General features: G+C 38.2%; 1 protein-coding gene across 9 annotated transcripts in view; it reads left to right on the forward strand.

The window, feature by feature from the left end:
* The first annotated feature begins 4,477 nt into the window (after nucleotides 1-4,477).
* Nucleotides 4,478-22,584, forward strand: part of HACE1 (HECT domain and ankyrin repeat containing E3 ubiquitin protein ligase 1) — a 55,338-nt gene continuing 37,231 nt past the window's right edge. For 3 of the 9 annotated variants that reach the window (XM_075707173.1, XM_075707175.1, XM_075707178.1), the window contains exons 1-9: nucleotides 4,478-4,557; nucleotides 9,129-9,183; nucleotides 10,405-10,494; nucleotides 12,313-12,417; nucleotides 13,778-13,853; nucleotides 14,123-14,254; nucleotides 15,424-15,506; nucleotides 17,965-18,061; nucleotides 20,553-20,654. In XM_075707173.1, coding sequence (XP_075563288.1) covers nucleotides 4,482-4,557; nucleotides 9,129-9,183; nucleotides 10,405-10,494; nucleotides 12,313-12,417; nucleotides 13,778-13,853; nucleotides 14,123-14,254; nucleotides 15,424-15,506; nucleotides 17,965-18,061; nucleotides 20,553-20,654 — 816 coding nt within the window. In that variant the 5' untranslated portion in view covers nucleotides 4,478-4,481. Of the gene's footprint in view, nucleotides 4,558-9,128; nucleotides 9,184-10,404; nucleotides 10,495-10,851; nucleotides 10,966-12,312; nucleotides 12,418-13,777; nucleotides 13,854-14,122; nucleotides 14,255-15,423; nucleotides 15,507-17,964; nucleotides 18,062-20,552; nucleotides 20,655-22,584 lie in introns of those variants that run through there. The other 6 variants (XM_075707176.1, XM_075707177.1, XM_075707180.1 and 3 more) reach the window with 5 other exon arrangements.

Below are 22,584 nucleotides of genomic sequence, written 5' to 3' on the forward strand. Positions count from 1 at the left end.
AACACATGACAAACTCAAGTTGGGCTAACGTTCTTGTTGAAAGGGCTCCTCTACTCCATCAAGTATTTGCAGCAAAATAAATCACATTTTTCACATAATATTTTAAAAAGTATTTAATTTTTGTGCTCTAAAAAGCATGTATAGGACCCATTTTTCATCTCACACCCAAGCCTCCACACTTAAAAGTGTTCTGTACAAGTGCTGCAGGTGAATATTGTCCTGGCAACAATATCATGCAGGTCTGCAAAGGAAGGAAGAAAGTGTGGCAAGATTCAGGTAGCAGAACCTTGTGAACAAGGGAAGGAGAAAGCATTGTTTTGGCTACACAGCTAGGGCTAGGCACATTTGCTCCTCTGCGGAGATCAGCAAAGGCATCTGCATGGATTTAAAAATGCTCGACCAGAGCACATGCTGTTCCAGGTAAGAACTATCATACCACATAAGGCCAGTCTGGCTTCTTGTGTCTGACCATGACGGGTGATGAAAACATCCTCTTACGTCTCTTGCACACTTACAGAGTTTACGGAACAAGGTGTGCACAGTGTCATTCTTTCCCTGGGTTCCACACCCGGTTGTGGAAGTCTGTAGTTCAGCAACTCAGTCAGATTGCACCTACACCCATCATGGTTAAAATCTGCTGATGACCCAGTACTCCATGAACTGTTTAATTTTTGCTGGAACACACTTTGCACCCTGGCCTCTGCAACACATTTGTTTTAAGCTTGTTGCCTGTTAACTTCATTTCCTATTCACCTTCTCCACACTGATAAGATTTGATAAACCTCTATCACGTCCACTTGAATCCTCCCTTTTCACATGCAAGAGTCCTAGTCTTGTTTCCTTTATCTCATAGACAAGCCATTCCACATCATTGACAATTCTTCTTCCTTCTCTTTGTATCTTTTCAGAGGTAATAAAACCTTCTTTTCTGAGCCAGGTTGACCAGGCATGTACACATAATAATCAAAATATGATTTTTTTTTTCTGCTTTTAATGCCTTTTACATGTTACAGATCTACAAAGCCAACAGCTACAAATACCATAATTCATAATTAAAACTAAAAAATACTCTTCCATCACCAATAAAAGATAGGCTTGAGAAAACATATAGGCTTTGCAACATTCTTGAAAGCTGATATTCTGACTATTAGACTAATGGAGACAACGAATTCCAGCACTGAAGGTCTTTCAGTGTGTATGCCCCCTTAGCGTTCTCCAGATATTTTAATCAACTGACTTTTAGATGGAATACCTCAGCCGCTATGGTTTACCAGGGGAGTTCAGGCTGTCATCTGGGCACCTAGGAGCTTTCTGAAGATCAGACAGTGTTATTGTATGTTGGGGTTTTTTTTAAGATATGTGGCCAGGTTGATTTCTGTTTTTTTTTTCTCTTGTTAAAGGCTTTCTTAGAATTTAAACAACTACTCTGTTTTCATCTGCTATCTGTAAACTAAGCCTGATCCCTAGGAAGCGCAAACTCCTTTCATTCATCATCGGGGTGTGTTAAATTCACAAGTCTTGCCTGCATAATCAACATCTCAACTACCTTTTAAAAAACACTGTGAAAAATAAATCTGATAAAAGGACTGGAAGCCATCTGATAATTTCTTAGGGAAGACTGGAGTCTAGCCACCACATGTCTAGTAGGTATTAGTTTGAGACAGGATCTTATTGAGGCAGGACACTAATCTTTCTTTTCCCTCTTTTTTGACAGATCAAAAAAGTAAACCTTAGGCAGTTAGGTATTTAAATTTGTCCCATGGAACTAGGTATTGTGGTACAGCAGATCATTTCTAGTCTACTACAATATTCCACGTAATGCTAATCAGTAGAAACATACATCTAACAAACCAACAGTTATTAAAATTGCATTCAAATAATTAATTTTGCTGAGAAAAGGAAGTTGTTAGCTGGTATCTGATTTGTACATTAATGGCAAAGCTTCATTTGTTGTTAAGCATTTTACAATTTTCAAAACAGAAAATTTGCACATCACAAATGAACTTACAGAGTTCTTTTTTACAATGCTGTGGGTATTTGGAACATCTATTTTTGAAAAATGGAATAGTTTTTTTGACAGTTTCACAGCACCCTTTCACATCACCCTTTGCTACAACATTAAAACTCACTGCATAATTTTATCCCTCCTCAACAATTCCGAATTTTAACTTAAAATAATCCTCCTCGCATTTTGGATTGTTTATATTATGTAAATTGCTTATTTTTGTGATTGGGATTGGGGATTCTTGTTCAAAGAATATTCAGTGTTACTGTGATGTAAGTAATAGATACCTAGTATTTTCCACAGAATTTTAGGAAGGGATTCCAAGGTGGTCATCCAGTCATCTCTCCATCCCAAAGCAAGATGAATGGATCTATATCATATGCTATCTCATATGCTCCTCTTGCAAATTATTTAATTGTATGTCTCCTCAGACAACCTATTCTACTACTGCTATGGCTATCAGAAAATATTTTTCTAGTATCAAAACTAAATCTAAGCTCCAAATAATTTGAGGACAGTTAGGGGCTTCCTGAGGCAGATATGACTTTTATGTATTTGGATGTCTTTTGTGGATGTTCGTTCCATGAACTCTTCCAGTGTTACTACGTCAGTTTTCAGCAATCATCACATCATTTGGCAAGAACTGCAGTTGTACTATCTCTTTTTGTTTGCTTCTGAAACTAATTGTTACCAGCTTCATTCAGTGTATCCTTGCCTGACTGCAGAGAGTGAACAACAGATCCCCATCTTCTCTCTCCATGCCCCTCATTTTTCCATTTCTACTATGTCCTCTCCAGTGTTTCTTTTCCAGATAGCAGAGTTCCAACTCAGTTCCCACTTACATGGAAGCCAATCCACATCTCTTGGTTGTCCTTGTTGTCCTTTCTAAACCTTTTCCAATTCTTAGATCTCTTTTCTCCAATTTAGCCTTCCAGGTCAGAGTCATTGGAACATGTCATGGCATTATCTCACTGAAACATTTTACAGAATGAAACAAAGAAACCATTACATGGAATCAGATCACAACAGATTGCTGTGGATTCCCACACACTTCCTTGCATTTGGAAGTAGATCATAAATAACAACTTGTTGGGGTATCATTATCCCAACATTTTTACTTTCTCACTTTACAGCATTTTCATGTAACCCATACTTCTCTGGCTTGCCAAGTTTACATTAAATAACACCTGAAGCACCATTAAGGCCAAAATATCTGACGTTGAATGCTTCTTCACACTTGACAACATGCATTATCCTTCCAGAAGAAGAATGAATTGACAGGCTCACTCTGGCAGTTGTTTCCTTGTTGACTTTTAGGCATCTACTGTTTTTCTTCTGGCACTTTTGCTGGAATTTACGTTACAGACTTGCTGACAAATGCCCAGGTTTTCCTCCCTCATGCAGGCAGGTACTATACTTGCTCTTTTTGAACCCCACCTGTCCTCCATGGTCCATTTCAGCTAGGTCTTGACAAGTCTTAGGAGGGAGTTCATGAGGCACAGCTGACTTGACAGCACCTAACTGATCCTTCCTTAATCTATTCTCAGAGTATAACAGTTTCTCCTTGGATTCAAGTGCTTTATCTGCTTTGTTGTAGTTGGGGTTGACAACTGAAACACAAAAAGATGAGTAATTTATGAACATTTGTTCTTTGCTTCTCATGTCTGACTCTATGTATTATTGCTGTTATTGAATGCTGCTTATTTTTTTTATTTGGTTTTTTTTTAGGTTAGAGGTCCTATATCTTCCTTTTCCTGTGCTTACTTTGAAGTGCTAGTCAAGTGAATCACACTTTCCATTGTTGCTATGCACTCCCCTCTTCATTTTCCGTAACTCCTCAGGTTTAAAGCTCTGAGATTTTGGCTGGTGAAAACCTTTCTCTCCGGCCTGGGACTTCTCTGATGAGCCTGGCATTTCACAGCAGGGATTAGAGCAGAGCTGCCCCATCCTGCTCAGGTGCGTTTGCCAGGTGCCGTTACGTCCTGTAGCTCTGGGGAAACGCAGGCCCTGAGGCCACACTCGCCGCATCACTCAGTACAGGCGACTTCAAAAGGCAGTAATTTTTTTTTTTTTTTCAAAACCCGTAACAAGCAGATATTTAAATATCCGTATTCCACAGGTTTTGAAAATTTATCCCCCCCCGCGATCTCTTTTCTTTTGTCGCCTAGGAAAAATGTAAACCTCCGCAAGCCCCGCCCCACACCACGCCGCTATCGGCGCGGCCTGCGGGGAATGGCGCCACTCCCGCCCGCCGGCCCCGCCCGCCGGCCCCGCCCCCCGCGCATGCGCGCAGCCCTCCGCCCTCCGCGCATGTGCAGAGCGCGGGGCCCGGCGGCGGCCTGGGCAGCCTGGGCGCGCGCCGTCGCCATGGGCTGAGGGGGGAGGCGGTGGCGGCAGCGCAGCCTAGCCTAGCCTAGCCTAGCCTAGCCTAGCCTCAGCGGGGGGTGTCAGCGGCTCCAGGCTGGGCGCCCCGAGGATGGAGAGAGCCATGGAGCAGCTCAACCGGCTGACGAGGTCCCTGCGCCGCGCCCGCACCGTGGAGCTGCCGGACGGTAGGAGAGGAGCGGCAGGCCGGCGGTCTGTCCCGGGGCCGCGGCGGCCTCCCCGGCCCGGGCGGCGGGGAGCTGAGCCGGGGGCCGTTGCGTAGCCCCGCCCGGTGAGGCGAGTCGGGGGGATGGAAACCGGCTCCCTCCCTCCCTCCGCCTCCGAGGGGCTTTTTTATTTGTAATGGGGGTAACAACAACAGCAACGACTTCCCCGTCCCCTTCCTTTCCCCGGTGTCTCGCCGCCGCAGGACGGCGGGGTCTGTCACAGGGCGCCGGGTGCCCCTGCCCGCTGCTGCCGCCCCTGGGCCCGGGCGAGCGGGTGGTCTGGGGTGCTGGACCCTCCTTTTATTCCGTTTTAAATCTTTCGTTAGGTGCTTCTTCGGTGACACACTAGTGATGGCAGATCTTCGGGGTTTTTTTTTTTTTTGTTTTGTTTTTAATAGTGCTGAATTTTGTTTTAAGAGGTGTAAGTCACCGTCACCTGTTACAGCCTAATTTTTTTGTGCTCTAAACTGCTTCTCGTGGGTTCTAGCCACCCGATATTGGGATAGAGTTGAAAATACAGCTTCAGGCACTTATGGCAAGTAGTTTAGTGTTCCAGCCAGGCCCATCCTTTGGGCAGGCTACCCCTGCGAAAGCTTTTGGTAATGCAAAAGTTTCTGTTCATGTGAGTCATGTGCTGTCATTGGACTTTTTTCAGGGTTTGTTTTTACAGACGAGTCTTTGGCGGTATGTCTGCCAGCTTTCATTTCCAGTGTTGGAGGAAAATGAGTAATACTCTGTTTTCTCTGTGTGTTCCCTGTTTGGACTTCCTGGCTGCTACAATATGCACTTCCCCATACACTGAGCTGCTACACCCTTTCCTTATTGTCACCTGTCAACAGTTTCAGTGTCTGCCAGTGCAGTCGCTCATAAATCTCACAAAACAGCAGACAAGTTTCGGATGGATTTTGCTGCTTCCTGTAAGCTCTTGGATGGCAGTAGTGAAAACTGATGTAATTTGTTAATATAAGCTCAGACTTACAGAAATAATGTAGTAGCACCAGTTTAACTAATTGATGATGGTAATATGAATAATGCTTAGCACAACGTATGCTGGCTGGAGCTGCTTTAAATATACTCCAGTACTAGTGTAGGCAAATTCATTCTGAATTTGAGTTCAGGTATTTTCTTCCTGTCTTGGGCATTATTATCTTACACTTCAGAGGTAATTATGTCTGTCTGTGGCGGTGCAAATGCAAGCCCTGTGAGCTCCAGAACAAGTACTTCTCTTGCCCTGTTGTACAGAAGGAATGTCAATCCTATGTAGTCTCTAAGAATTACACGAAACAAATCACAGCTGGACTGACATAAGGAGATAAATGGACTTCAGCCACTGAAGTCTCAAATTACATTCCAAGAAAACCTCCATTCAATGGCCATCTAAATTTGGGTACTTTTTGGCTCATTACATGTCTTCTTTCTTGACCTTGGTGTCCCCTAGGTTCTTGCAGGACTGCCCAAACTCTTCCTGAGAAGCAGGTTTTGGTTGTAGTGTTTTGCTCCAAACATGTACTGACAGGATCAGCTTAGAAAATACCACCACCGGTCTAGTATGGCATGTGGTTTGGTGGCTTCTTGTGTGCTGTGTGCGGCCTCTTGAATTATGATTCCCCCCTCCCCCCCCACATTTGAATAGCTTTAATTTGAAAGAGATGTAGTTAACCTCTGCATCCTTAAACTAAGAGTCATTGTACTATCTTAGAAAGTGGAGATGTATGTTTGAACTCCCTTATGCTGAGGAAGGCACTAAATCTAGGTATTTAACTTCCTTTGCATGTGCTGTAGCCATTAGGGTATTAAATGGATGGTGCTGACACTTCTTTAAGACTGTGATCTCTGCCAAATTCAAGCTAGTATCTCTTATGGAATAAAATACTAAGTGTATCTTGTCAGGTCAGGATTCTAGATGATGAATTTTACATGATTTTTTTTTTTTTTTAAAGCAAGCATTAACACCTGAGTCCAGTGCCAGTGAATACCTTGAGCTGATCTTGTCAATAGGAAATAGTATTGGTTTTTTTCATCACTTTTCTAAAGTATCCTTTAGCAGGCGTTTTCTGGGCACTTAAGACCTTGACGCAAATTTCTGGATTCTACTGTTAAGGCTCAGTGCCTGAAAACTAGGCCTTGCAGCCCGAAGTTGTAGGTTTTGGGCCCTTTGTTGCTTGACTCTGCATTTTGGGTGCTTTTTTTGTCTTTAGTCATGGTTTGATGTGCAAACAAGTTAGATAACAAATAAGTTCTGTAAGTGCATGAGGCATGCGATGCTTTTTCTCTCCCTAGTGTCATGTACTTTTACTTTAAGTCAATAGGAGTTTGTTTATGAATAGGGGTAATATTTACCAAAAACAGGCACAAAATCTCCTTAGTTCCACACCCTTGTACCTGTATTTCTGTACAGGAAAATCTGCATATGCTCCACAGAGTAGATTCTGTTAATAGAATAGCAAGGGCTTAGTTTTGTAACTGTACCATAAACAGCTTTTATGGCCCAGCTACACTCATATTTAACTATTATCTTTTTATAGATCACTATACTTGCAATATAGTTAAATTTAATTAGGATCAATATTAAGCATTTCAGTTAAGCTTGTATATTTGAAACTTTTTTTTGGCCTCTTCTCTTGAATAGGGCATGAGAGTGAGAATATGTAAGGATGTCATGCTCAGATTTGGTTGGTGTTCTCAAGTTCTCTTCTTGTTTCAGTTGGAGAGCTTCATCTTCCTGCCAAGAGATCTGTGGAACAGAGCTCAAGCAAGAGAAATTTTTTTTCATTTGTGTATACTGGGAGCTAATCACAGATACATTTTTTTTAAAAAGTGATCAAATCTTTTCCACAATTGATATCTCTATTTAGCATCTATTTAATTTTATTTCCAGGACTCTCCTGCTGTGTGTGTCCCCTCCCTCCCAGCCTGCCCTCCTGCCCCCCCAGCAGTCAAATTCTAGTAGTGCATATTGAGGATGGAGTTATCTGATGCTCACAGAGCTCTGCCATAAGGAACAGTCTGTAGACAGTTCAAAGTCTTGAACTTGGTAATAGTTAGAATTACTGTCTGCAGCTTTCAAAAGTCATTTGATGTTTTGAGAGGCTCGTGTCTCTTCACCATGCACTCACTGTAAGCAACACTGTTTTGGTGGTGGGTTTTTTTTTTCATTTTTATAAATAACAGAATTAATGTGATTTGAATTTGGATATGACTTACCTCTTCTCAGTGTTCAAAGGTAATAATGGATTAGCATTGCTTCTTTCTTTTGTTAGCTACAGGCAGACTGCTTCAAATAGTGGGTAGCAGCACTAATCTTGGAACTCTGTAGAAGACTAATCATTAATAACATAGCTGCAGTATGATAAGGGTTTCTCTGACTCAACTTGATAACTCTGAAGAATTCTTTGTTTAATATTTGGTAAATGTCAGCTTGCCTGTCTAGTGGAAGTAGTGAAGGTATAGAAGCATGGTATGTAAAAGGTATGAGAAGCTACACTTGTTTGGGTCTGTTTTAATTCTTACTGTTCTGATTGCTTTGTAACTTTGGTATTTGGATCATTTAAGATGATAAGGAAAAAGTTCAAAATAAATGTTTTACGAGAACAGTCCTATATTTCCATATCCTGGAACCATAACCTGGGTTCTCAGAAAGTGTAGTCCCTCCTGTCATAAGCCAGTGTCTATGTGAAGAGTCTGTGGAGATTGTACTCCCAACAATGGGTAGTTTGTGTCAAGCTAGAAAACATAATCATTATACGTCAATAATAATTATTAATAATAATATTATACATTAACATATAGTAATTATTAATAATATTAAAGCCTTTTAAGTTTTGTCAAATTCATCCTTTAAAAATAAGGTTTTACTCCAGAAAGTCTGTAAGTGACCAAACAGGCACGTCATACCCATGCAGTGTGCTGGTACGCGCAGCAGTTGTACTGACAGAGACTGTATAGCCAAATGTCACTCTGTTCCCACCATTGACTTGCATCTTTGTGTTCTGGCCTTTTTTCATTGCCATCAGGTGTGGAATATGAAACTGATTAGAAATTAAAATGAAATTTATTGCATTCAGGTATTCAAGTTTAGAGACAAAAATGAACAGTTGTGGAGTAACCTAAATCATTTTTACAAATGCGTAGGTATCAGGGCTATGGAAGTCACCTTGAAACACCAGCAGTTTCCTTCTTTTTTTAAGCTATTTACTTTTTTTTTGTTAATGCACGTTTCTTAAATACTTTGGCTTAATTAACAGAATTGTCAATTTAAAGAAATGGATGCTTCATTGAAAATTCTGTAATTATTACTTTGTTAAAGAAAAAAAGCCACATTGCAATTTCATGTATTGCAATTCTGTTACCTCTTCCATCTAAGTATGGTGGCTTTTTCTTTATAATGAAATTTTAGGTACATATAACCTTTGTAAAAAAGAATGATCTTTTGAACAATGGACACTGTAAAAGGTAAATACATATTGCTAGATGAATTTATTTTACATAAAAGATTTCTTTATGATAACGGAGTACTTTAATTTTTTTCACAGATAATGAAACTGCTGTCTATACACTAATGCCGATGGTTATGGCTGACCAGCACAGGTGAAAGCTTCTTTAAATTTCTGTTGTTTTTTTTTTTTTAAGGTCTGAAAAACCAGCATGTTTTGTAAAGTTGTAGCTGCTAGAGCGCATGCAGGAGTTCTGCTGCTGAATTGCTGAGATAGCTTCTGTAGCTGAAGTTAGTCACTGACTGTGTGCATCCCAGCATATTCTTATCCGAGAGACCTGTTTTATTTTATGCCATAGACTGGACCTGGGATTTGTTCTGTTGATGCACATAGAGAAATTTGTGCTATGATAAGAACAAAAGCATTGTTTTGTAACTGGGTTGTAGCTCTGAGTGTATATTTATTGATGACATAGAAGCTCTTAGTCTCATTAGATGTCTCGGAAACACATGGCATAAGATCTTGTTCCACTATGAGAGTGATATTTCTGGATTCCTCAGATGAGCAGCTGTTTCTCCTACTCAGTTGTCCTCAAAGTGGTTGGGACCTGGGGGCTGTGTAGTGCCAGCTTAGTGCTGCTACTGTCTGCTGAGTTGTGTAGGCAAGCAGGTAGTAACTCTTACTGAAACTCACTGTTTATCTAATCAGGATGAGCATTTGTTCTGCTACATAATATCTTGTTGCTGTTGTGTCCAAGGGTTTTAAATTATGTGATCAGCTCATTACTGGAGGTTGAAATCACCAGTTCACTTGCAGTTTTGCCTGTTTTTAAATATTTTGTCTTAACTAATATTTTATCTTTACTAATTCATTAGGGCTTGAAGGGTCCTATTTAAATTTCTTATCACATTGGCATATCGTGTGTCCTTCTACTTCATCATGATTTCACATACCAGTCTTCCTTGTGAACTTTGCCTATGTTTGGGAAAGCTGCTGGATATCTGGTTAGGGTATCTGTGTTGAGATAAGGAGGAAAATGGTAATTTATTGTTTTTCAAACCAATGCTGTTAATATGCTTGTTTTCCATATTTGTAAGAAGTGATTTGGCCATCTGCTGTAATTCTTACTAGTTTACATTTGAAACAGTTGCTCATTGTCACAGTTCATTTTTTTTTTTATGTACAAGTGAGAGAGTAAAAGTACTGTTAATATGCAGATGCTTGAAAGCTGTTCGATTTCTTGTTCAGAAATTAGTTGGAGGGAAAAGAAATAGTGATCAAGTAAGAAATAGAGTACTTCTGTACAAGTTACTGTATATACTTTGCTTGGATATTGTGAACTATTTCCTAACTAAAATTGTATTTCTCTTTGAAGGTCTGTCTCAGAGCTGCTGTCAAATTCAAAATTTGATGTGAATTATGCATTTGGACGTGTGAAGAGAAGTTTGCTTCATATTGCAGCAAAGTAAGACTTACTTGAGTCCAGTCCAGAAGTTAACAATGAAAGTATTACCACAAATCTAAGGCACCAATGTAAGCTGGAAAACTCTGTAGTATCAGTTAACATTTTGTTTTTACACTTCTTTTTTGTATTTTGTTTGTTCTTTTAGCAACGTTTCTGCCTCATTGAGAGGACAGGTTTTACACACGATATCAAATGGCTTTCCAGATTCTAGTGAAGGTGGATACTTTTTTTCCTTTCTGTGAAATCTCAGTCTGTGAAGAACTGTAGCCATTACGTGTATCCTGTATAGCTGGGTTACTCTTGCCTTTGTAGATTTAGAGAAGCCTTGTCTGCAGGTGCTGCTTGTTTTTGAAGTATTCTAAAACAGTGGGAAGCACTTGGATGTTCATTGGGAAGCAGCTGTTCTGAAGTACTTCATGTGATCATAACTGAAGGGGATATAACTTGGCCAGTCACTTCTAATAAATTTTTGTATCCTTGATAAAGGACTTAAGTGCAAATTTCAAATCCATGACTTAGATTGTTTATTATTTATGTTGCTCTTCAGTGGGGATAAATCTATATTGCCAAGAAACAGCCAGATTAACACAACCTTAATAGAAATGAACCAGATAGTTTTTGAAATAGCCTTTCAGGAAACTAAACTTTAAACTAATGAATGAATGTTCTATATTTGGGTCCCATTTTAAATAACTTGAAAGTTTGTACATTTAAACTGTTAAAAAAAAAAAAGTAAAAATAAAAGAAATAGTAGTAGTATTGCATATAAATAGCACGTATTTGGGCACAATAAAGGTATAAGTTCCAGCTTTCGAAGCAGACTGTTTTAGAAATATCTGTTTCCCAAATATTCCATCTCAGAATTACATGCTGCTTATATAAAATTTACTTAAGGAAGTACTTAAAGAAAAAAATGCAAGCAAATTTTTAGCATGAATCTTAGCAGTATTTTTGAAAAACTGTATTTATTGATCATAAACCCCAAGAAATTGTGTTACACTTAGTTTCTGGATTCTCTTTTATCTTGGCTAGTTGTTGTGTCATTAAGAGGTTGTCGAGATGCTGGTTTTGCAACTTGTACAGCTTGTCTTCAGTTTCTTTGGGTGGCTGTGTAGCAGTTCTGTCATTGGGAAAACTAGTAATAATGGATAACCTGGTCGTGACAAATGCAAAAATACTGTGTGTTTATCCTCCCAATCAGCTCTTCTTCTTGAAGAGTTCAGGCATAAGATGCATGTATAATGCAAAGTTTGTGTTCTTGGTGACACTGATTATCCTGAAGAGCTGCTATATTATGAAAAGTAAAAGTGAGTTACAGATTCAAAACAAATAGCAAAGAAATTTTTGTATGAGTTTTAGAATTCTTCTGATATTTAAACTTCTAAATGTAACTTCCAGACACTGAAGCATAACAAAAAAAAATTACATCGGAATTGTTATGTAATGGAAAATTCAGTCCTGTGAATAGATTAAAGGTGAGGGAGGTGAGAGGAAATAGTAAGCAGAACACTTGAAACAGTTTGCATTTTAAACAATTGGCAGTCTTAAAGATTCACCCTTGGGTTTTGAAGTCACTAAAATCACATAGAAGGCTAGCACCTATTTATTAGTACAAGTTATGATCAGTCAGTTCTCACTGCATTTAAGTGTCTTTCCTTTAGCTTTGTGTAACGAAATATGGGGTGTAAAAACAGCTTTGTGTTAAGATTTTCTACTGAATGTAATCTGTACATAGTATTGCTGTTGTCTTTGTGTCAATATATCTTTGGTTTGTAAATATCGTTGTTACAGTTTTTCCCTTCCTTATTTTGTTCTTAGCTGTGGATCAGTTGAATGTCTTGTTCTATTATTAAAAAAAGGGGCAAATCCAAACTATCAGGACATTTCAGGATGCACACCTCTCCATTTAGCAGCAAGGAATGGGTAAGAAAAAAAACTCTTAAAAATGTTTTGTGCATAAAGCACTTGAGCTGACATGTTCTGTAATATTTTTGCGTAGTTCAAACAAAATACTTTGATTTTCACTTTTGAAAATAGGGGTGGCACACTTGCAGGGAACGTGGAGGTTAAAATCCATACTTTGAATATTCAGGAAATAATTTCGTAAAATAGGAACTGCCAATTTCAGTGCCAGTCATTTTATTGTTTTCTGTTAAGCAGGAGCTTAATGATTCTTACAACAGTGATGGAACAGGGGATGCATTCACCTTCCAGTTAGCTAAGTAAGAAAAGATTTTGAAGAGGACACTGGAAGGTTTGGAAGGGTTCAGAGTTTTCAGATTTTTCTCAGATAGTATCTCCAAGGAAATTTTTACTACAAGGAAAGGAGTACAAAGTTTGTCTGCACAGCATTAGGAGAAGGAGGGGGGGGAACCACAAAACAGTGAGCAAGCACCTTTTTAAGATCTTTTAAGATCCTATTTCTTGAATTGTAGTATGTGAAAACACACAATGATAATGTTGTCTTTTTCTTTTCAGAGCGTGTATGTGTTACAGTAACTGAATTGTATCATGGCTGGCATTTCAAATGAGGAGGTAGCATTTAGTGGCTTTTAGGTATGTGGGAGGAGTATTTGTAGGAGAAGGGAGGAAGAAGCAGCCAAGTGGTACATGATGAAATGCAGAAATACACACAGGAGACAGTTATGTGGAAAGGAGGCATGAGAAAGGTGTGAGAGGTACCAAATAAAAAGGAAAAGTAAGAATAAACTCTTAAGGGTAAAAGCACTTAGAGCATTAGAGAGCATTAAAAGACAAAAAAACCCCATGAAGTAGGAAAAACACCCCTACTTTCATTAAGGCAGTTATTGTACTTGCCAAAGATTTACATAGTGTTACAATGAGTGTCTCATTAAATAATGATTTAGTGCTGTACTGTAAATGTGTTCACAGAAGTGAACAGACTATGAAGTGTACAGACTATGATGAACTTCATGGGTTTCCATTAGTGGAACTCTAGCTTCTCGTCTTGAGAGCGTAGTTCATGCTGAGCTAAAGCTGTTAGAGTGGTGGTGAAGTACTTCTACACTTTCCACAAAAACATTCAGCTACACAACTGTGTTTTTAGCCCTGTGCTATCATATGCTACATTTGCACTGTATGGGTCTCTGGTGCCACTGATGATCACTTTTTTCACATGCTCAGTACCATACTCCTTGTAAAGTAAAACTACCTGCTGTGGTTTGTGCAATGATGAATTAGAGTGAGTGGAGCTCTAAGAAGATACTCTGTCTTCATAAATTATTTTCCCTGGCTGCATTTTAATGTATTCTTTTGTTTATAGCCAGAAGAAATGTATGAGCAAGCTGCTGGAATACAGTGCAGATGTCAACATTTGTAATAATGAAGGCTTGACTGCAGTAAGTGCTATTTGTTTTCATGGTGCTCTTAAAATGAATGAAGAATTTGAAGATTCTCATTTCTTAAGCTTCTGCCATCTTACATGTAAATAAACAAAACTGCTGTGTATCCAGTGCCCTTAAGAATCAAAAGATGTGATCGAAGAACCTAAGCATATGATAGTATTGTTCAAAGCTTCTCTTTGTGAAAATATTGACAGTAGTACAGTCAGGTTTAAAATCATATTTATGAAATTGCTAAAGGAAACATATCATCGTTTTCTATTTAGATTCATTGGTTGGCTGTCAATGGCCGAACAGAATTGCTTCATGATCTTGTTCAGCATGTTAGTAATGTAGATGTTGAAGATGCAATGGGACAGACAGCCCTTCATGTAGCTTGTCAGAACGGACACAAGACAGTAAGTTCCTGAATTTTATTAACACATTGGATTTGTGAAGAATTGGGTAAAGCCTCAGTGTTGTTGTGTGTGGTTTTTTTATAAACTTCAGGCTAGTCATGCACATGATAAAGGTTAGAAGCGTGAAGAACTCTATTGTTTGTCTTAGTATTGACTGCATACACTTCCATGGGAACAACTAATTTATTCTTGTGGAGATGATTGATCTTGGTGTTTATGGAAGTTTAAGTGACTTACTGTATACTATTCAGCTGTTCTGTAGTACTATTATTGCCTTGTTTATTGCAGGTTTTGATGTAATGTTGAACATTGGAAAATGTTCTTACTTTTTAGAATGTGTTTGATTCATAATTGTACGTTCTATCATATGCTTTTGAAATCTGAAATGATCTTAATTTACTGTGAATAAAAAATGAATGCAGAGTTGGGTCAGTTAAATATCGAACATTAGAAGTAAACAAGTTCACATAGACTCTTCTCTTATTGATCTCTGTAAATAATTTTTAGACCTGGCCTTGCATTAGGGCTGACTATTTACTCTTGGAGTACAGTCTGGATGCTTTACTTGAACTGCATTACAGCCACGTAGAGTAGTGATCTTGAATTATACAGATTGTCTCCAGCACTATTTACTGTTAAAAAACCCCTTTCTTTCTACCTAGATCCTTTCTGTTCTCATTGTCAGAGCTCAACTTTGGAAGACCAAATTCTAAGAAACTGTTATCTATAGACTTACCTACTTTATGTGACTGGAATATAGCAAAAGTTGTTTGAAAGTCTGCTCAACGTTTTCACATTTTAGAATTTGCTTACTTATTTCTTCTAGTGTGTGTTTAAAACTTCAGCTTGTGTTAAGGTTGTCTATGGCTGTCACTAACTTGAGATTTACTTTTCTAAAAAGTTGTTTTCTTTTCTAAATGGCTTGTAGTTCCAGGGATCTTTGGGATTAGCTGAAGTTCAATAAAAGGCATTGTTATTAAAACGGGAAGTTCAAAGGAAGCTTTATGAGCTCTGACAGCCATAATTTTCCATATAGTGTTTAGGAATTTTGGTTTTGAGATTCATTACTGAAAATTAAATCCTTCAGTGTAATTAGACACTAAATAGTTGCAAGCCAATAGACGTTTCTGTTGCTTTTTTTCTAATGCTGGTGTTTTCTTCTGTTCTAGACGGTGCAGTGTTTGCTAGACAGCGGTGCAGATATAAACAGGCCGAATGTGTCAGGGGCAACTCCGCTCTATTTTGCTTGCAGGTATGTATTCTTAACTTTTTAATACTGTGCTTAACCCCCGCCCCCCCCCCCCCACCTTCTGCAGTAACAATGATTAGAAAGCACAAAATTTAGAAAATGCAAAAGCTGACTGGTATTTAATCTTGCCTCATGTTTCAGTGTAGTTTGGTGACTCATCTAAATACTTATCTTAGTACTGCAGGCTTATATACCTCTTTCTAACAGACATGTTAAACACATAGCCGTGCGTGTTCTAGCATGAGTCGTAAGTCAATGACTGCTGAACTTTTTCTCTGAAAAAATGGGATCTACCAACTTAAGATTATTTTGAGTAAACTAAAAATGCAGCCTTTTATAAGGCAAGTTTGACTATTCTTCAATGTACATTGTTGTATTATAGTGTACATGAAATGTGCATATATGCCTTAAAGTTACAATGTTGAAATTATATTGTTGCTTTGATCAGTTCTGTTTTCTTCACAGTTTAGTTTTATTTCAAAACTAACCACATATGATAAATGACCTTTTGTTTTAATTGGAGCATTTCTGCTATTTGGTAGAACATTTACAATTTTATAATCCCTGTTTTGGTTACAGGTTAAATAGTTCACCTATGATTAAATGTTAATATAAACAAAAGGAGAAATGGACTGACCTGGTGGCCTGCCAAGAGTTATGTTGTGGGAGCCCTGGTCTCTGGAGCCTAGTGTATGATGACTTCTTGGCAGTTGAGAAGGGAAGTGGAGAATAAACAGCTGCTAGCTAATTGAATGCCTTGGTGCTTGATTTAGGGACTGGTATTGGCTTTAAAAGAAGTAAGCAACTTGCCTCAGCTTGGAGGTTTTCCCTGAGAAGGGAATGTGTTGCAAGTGCAGTGGTCATGTTACTTTAGAAATTAACAACTGGAGTGGCTGGCAGAGTAGAATGAATAGGGTGCATAGTGGATGTCAGCATCTCCTTGTCAGAAGTGCCAGCTGGTGGTGCTACCACCCGGGAAGAAAGGTTATAGGTCCCTGATGACAGGAAGAGCATGATGTGGTAGCAGTGGCTGGCGATGGCTGGAGAAAGGGTATTGGTGCTCAAAGTCTGACTCTGACACCCCCCCCCCCCCCCCGCCTTTTTTTTTTTTTTTTTTTAAGGTGTTGGGTTGTGCACTTAGTCTAGAGAATTACAGTGAAGAGGTGCTTCAAGTAGGCCATTAGTCTTAGCTCCTTTCTGAGATCGGGTAGCTGACTCTCTTTGTGTCGGGGCAGTCTGGTACATTAGTTAACCTGTTGGTTTCCTGGGCTGGAAGGACATGAACGAGGAGGACTCATCTGGGAACTATTGAGAGACCAGTGAAGCTGCCTCTTGCCCCTCAGCTGTTAATTGTCACTTTTTCTGTGCCCTTCCTGAACCATTAGGGCAGGCAGCCTTGGTGTGTTCCAGGACAGCAAATATTCATATACATTTGTGTAAAGGGCACGCTGCAAACTAGCTTGCGATCTCAAAATTCATTGAAAAACTTGTATCTGTAACCTTAATTGCTGTGTCTTTTGTATCAGTCTTTCGTTTCGCTCTTTAGATACTTCTGTATTACTTTTATCAGTGTATGCACTAAATATTGGTGAAGGCAACAGTCTTCAGTGTGTTTTTAATGAAGTCAACTCTAATCACTGGTACCCAGTTTCTCATTTTCTTCAGAAGAAAGGGCTTTGGAAAGTACATACTCTAGCTGTTGAGGGATATAAATAATCTTTGGCCTTATTTTTTTCTAGGCAATGATGGCCTGTTGGAATAGTTGGTTGTGAAATTCTTGACTCAAGGAAACATAAGTGTCCTATACCAACCTATAAATAGATGAGTGAGACTGTGAAACAGACTCTGAATGGAAAAGTAAAACTCATCGTTCTTCACATTTAAAGGCTAGGCAAAACATTCACATGTACTGGTTAAAAGAAATTAGAGCCAAGAGTGATGTATTGAACTCTTGTGCAAAAGAAGATGTTTTACCAATTAAAAAAAAAAAAAAAAAAACCAAACCTTACTAATGTTTTACTGATGGCTAAAGCAAAATTGGATTATTTTCCCCAAATCTGGTAGGAATGAGCAAAGAACTCAGTGAAGAAAACTGTGTGTGAAGTAAATTAGGGTATGAATTGCAAAAGAGCTCTTCTTTTTTTTTTTCAGGAAATGCAGCTCATACATATTTACAAGTCTAGGCTAAGATGAATAATTTCTGAATGATGAGGGTGACTCTGGCTTGATAAATGGCCCACACCTAATTTTGCACTGTGCTTCTGCAGTGGCCTTGAAAGGTAGTAGAAGAATATAAGTGACATTATCTTCCATCCTGTGTTTCTGCTTAGTTTCATAACATAACTATTTGTTTTCTCCTAGCTGATGTTGGTTTTCTCTGTTAGATGCAATAAAGTCAGATTTATCACTCATAGTAGAGCATAAGTGCTGTATTAACTCTTTCTTCTCTTCTTTTAAATAGCCACGGTCAGAGAGACACTGCACAAATTCTTTTGATGAGAGGAGCCAAATATTTACCGGACAAAAATGGTATTACTCCACTGGATCTCTGTGTACAGGTATTGAGTTAACGACACTATTAGGACCCAGACTAACACGCTTTTTCTGTGAACTTCTATCACTTACTACCGTGCCACCTGATCGGTGTTGTCTTTTTTATTTTTAAGGCCTATGAAAGATGGTAGTCCTTTGGCAAAACAGAAAAGCAAAAACTTTTTGCAATTAAATTGATCCTATGGGCAGGTTCCCAATTTATACCCTTTACAAAAGTCTTAACATTAAAGACTTTGCAAGATTGGAGCTCATGAGAAACAAAGAGTTTGCAGAACTCCATTTGAGTAGAAAGTTTGGGAAACCTTGGTATAATGACCAATAATAGACTCTGTTTAGGTGCTTGACTATTAACAACTAAGAGGTAAAGGTGTGCAGAAAGGAGTGATTTCCTCCCCCCCACCCCCCAATAGATTTTTCTTTTTTCTTGAAGAGATATTGCTAATAAAAACAAACAAAATGTACATGGTGCTGACTCTGTTACTTTTCAAAGGTATTCCAAATACTGTATCTGGATGAGGAACAAAAGTCTTAAGCATTTTTAACTACTGTGCAAAACGCAGTCTTTCTTGTTTGATACCAAATATTGTTTATACTGCTTGGTAGGGTGTCTTTTCTTTATTTGTGAACACTTACACATTTTTCTGTAGGATCAGTTTAAGGTCAGTGTGTAAATAACATGTAATAATGGATGGAAGGTTTTGAACCTTTGCTAGTAATGAGCAGACTAGAACGCTGTGAACTGGAGGCTGTAAAAGAAATCACTGCACTTGGTGGACATCACATTACCTTGGTGCATGTCATTAGTTTGGCAGCATAAAGTTGAAATGTTCAAATCTTTTGCTGTACTAGCAGATTATTTTAATCTCGAATTATTTCATTTCTGAAGATTCCTCATGTGCCTCAGACCTGCAGTTGAAGTAGCTATGTGCATGTGGTAGAGATTGCTGTCTCCGGTACCTGTGGGGTATTTTTGGAATGTCTAACTCTGAAAAATTTGTTTCATAGACTATCTGTGGAAGGTCTTGGTCAGATTAGGTTACTTACAGCATTTCTTTTTGCATATAAGAAATCCTAATAAGTCCTCAGCTCTGAGCACTCCGAAGTGTCAGATCACTTTATTGTCTCACTACTGACTCAACTGTGAAGCTTGGAGTGCGATTTTTTTTTTTCTTTACTATAGCAAAATGACTTGCTGTTACCATAAAACCACATGTCAATTTTGAGGCTCTCTGCAGCTACAGACCTGTAAGACAGTATACCCCTGCGTACTTAATGATACTATTCTTAGTTTTTATGACTAGTGTTTCGACGGTCTGCTTCAGTCTCCAGTTTTACAATCCCTAGGGCACCACTTTATACATAAAATTGTCAGCTTTTTTTAGGTGCAAGTAGTGACACCTAGTGTTTGCTGTTTTGTAGTGATGATGTAGTGTTTGAGATGATCTAGTTTAAAAGTTCATGATACTAAGTGAAAAAGGAGAAAAAAAAATTTCTTTCCTTTTACATCAAGGGTTTTATTCTTTGCTTACAGGTTTGCTTTTCAGAGTAGATACGTGTTTTTAGAAGACTGAAATTATAGTCATATACTTGCCAACATGGTATTACCTTGATTTTTGAGGAGCTGACTTTTCATTAATTCTTACAGATTCTGGGTGGTTTTAATACTTAATTTCTTGGCACCAGGAACAATTAAATGAATCTGTTTAATGAATCCGTTTTCACTGAAGCGAGTTATAAACTGTCATGGAAAGAGAAGGAGCTTCTGGAGTTGCAGCATTTAATACAATATGTGGTCGTCTTTCCAGTGTAGAATTTGATGTGTATTTGGGTGTTAGGTGCCTGCTTAAAAATGCAACTGTGTTAAATAGTATTTGATACAAATAAACCACAAATTCAAGTTCTGCGCTTTCAAAAAAAAATTCTTCTTGCAAGGTGTGAAGTTAGTCTGAGCTGTTGATATAAGGCAGAAGTGGAATCATACTTGTGTATTGATTTTAAAGTTAACTAAGCCTTTCATGGGTTTATCCTATTTCTTTAACAAGTCAGATTTGTGCCTTATGAACCTTTAGGAAAGTATTTGTTCTGAAGGATTAGATTCTGGGCGTAATTAGATGTGTGTCATCCATCAGCAATGGAAAGAGAAGCTAAATATTGCACTGTTTTTAATCTCTGGTAAATTGTTAGGTGAAGGGATGCTCAGATATAACTTTGGCTTTCTAAGTAGGAAAGTGTTTCAAAACACAGGAGAAAGGGAGCGGATATATGTGAGCCAAAATACAGAAAGAATTTGATTCTGTCTTCTCCTGAAGGTTTTGTGATATCTAACTTTGATACATTATTGAATTTCATTTTATTTTACAACTGGATTTCTCCATTCAGCATTTAAGAAAAAAAAAAAATTTGTAATCCACAGTAGGTTTTAATGCTTATAATAGTATAAACCCCAATTCTAATGTTTCTTTTAATTAAAATGATTTTTGAACTATTGCTTTTCAGGGTGGTTATGGAGAGACTTGTGAAGTCTTAATACAATACCATCCTCGACTTTTCCAGACAATAATTCAAATGACACAGAATGAAGATCTACGGGAAAACATGGTAATACAGTATTACATGTTGTATAGTTACTGATCTGTCTGTGTTGTGGAGATCTGATTGTTTAATATGAGTGTCGTGATTAGAAGACACTACCAGCAGTTGACTGTCAGTGCCACAGTAGTTGACCACTATATACATTCCTTTCCCCCATGGAAAATGTACAGTCTTCACATAGTTTTGAACACAAGAATTTGGGATTAAATGTAGGATCTATTTTCATTTAGTGTTCTAACTTTGCGTATTTGGCAATTGAAAGAGCAGACTTGTTGCAAGCTTCAATACAAATGTGCTGGTAGAACATTCTATATATACAATTACTGTGTGTAATGGGGCCTGTTTTCCTTCATTTGGTGGTTATCTGCAGATATGCATTCTAGGATGTGTCTTGAGGCTTGAATCATCTAGAATGAACTTGAACATTCAGAGCATGAGCACTCATCTGTATGAAGTTGCCTTGTACAATTAGAGTGTAAAAGATTGCAGCCGCAATTTCATTTGGTTATTATTGCTGTAGATGAAACTATTCTGTTCCTTTTTCAGTGGTTCTTCTATACTTTGTTTCTTTTATTATTGTGTAGTGCAATCTAAAGCAAAGAAAAAGCAAGGAAAATTAACTTTTGCTTCTTGATTGTGTAGGGGGAAGGAAGCATGGGGTGCTTTTTTCCCCTTCCAAATCTAGCTAGCTGTGGATTTTTAATATATTGTTTGGTTGAAAATAACCACAAACAATTTTACAGACTGTAAATTTAAAAAAAAAAAAATAGATTTAGTAAGGTATGGGCTGCCACTTCACTGAACTTGATTTGCTGGATTTCTGAAGTTTTTATTGTTCTCTCTCATCCCATTACTTTCACTACAAGACTGAGGATTTGTAATTCTATATAGAAACTGTTCAAATTTCTGAGACAGGGTTGAGTTTTACAAAGTAAAATGACGGGGAGAGAATTCTCAAAGTGTATATTAGAATCATGGGAGATGGTGTGGATGATTGAAATAAGAGAAAGTTAAAGAACTAAAGCAATGGAACAAAAAAGACTTACTACAGAAAGGCAAAGCATGTTATTGTATATTGTAGAAGTGAAGACAGTAAGCAACAAAAATGAATGTTTTTGGAGAGGGCATGCAAAATATGAGGGTATGCAAAATATATTAGATAATACATGGTATAGTTATGCTTCATTGCCAAAACAGAAGTATATTTTAAGTGTAGGGTTTTTTTATGGCCAAGTCTGAGCTATTTTGTCCAAAGTTTTGGATGATGGCCAGTTAATTTTATCTGAAAGTGATGACATGAAGAGACTGGATGTGTGTTAGAAGTCAGGACTCACACTTTAAATGTTCTTGACAAACTGGAAAAAATTATCGACAGACTGTGGGGAGAAAGATACTGCCTTAGTCATTTGTAGCTAGAGATTCAACTGAACCTTGAGGAAAAACTTTCACATAGTCAAGGACAGTGAAGTATGAGAAGAGATCAGTTAGTGAAGCTGCAGGGCTTCTAGAATGGAAGACATCTGAAAACCAGGCAGGCAAATTGGGCAAGCCAGTTTGGATTTCAGATACAAATGCTCCTGTCTTGGGGCAGAGTGTTGGACTAGATGACCTTTATGAGATTCCTTTTCATTCCACCTTTCTACAGGAGGAGGTGAGACTGATTACTGAACTTTCTGGAAGTGAGAGAGGAGGGAGTAAATGAGGATACAATAGAAATGTATGAATAGCAGTGCCACTGAAGAGTTAGTTTATCTGGAAAAAAAATGTTGAGGCTAGAGAGAAGTGTAGAACAAAGGAGTTGAAGACAGGGCAGTATCTGGGGGTCTGCAATATCTAGTCTTTGTGAGCCAAGTGATGGTATTAGCAAGAAAAAGGACAATTTTGAGAAGAGGGTAATCATAACAATTATTGATTAGCAGGGTATGACTTCTTATCC

The sequence above is a fragment of the Pelecanus crispus genome, chromosome 3, assembly GCF_030463565.1.
Source record: "Pelecanus crispus isolate bPelCri1 chromosome 3, bPelCri1.pri, whole genome shotgun sequence".
Taxonomy (NCBI): domain Eukaryota; kingdom Metazoa; phylum Chordata; class Aves; order Pelecaniformes; family Pelecanidae; genus Pelecanus; species Pelecanus crispus.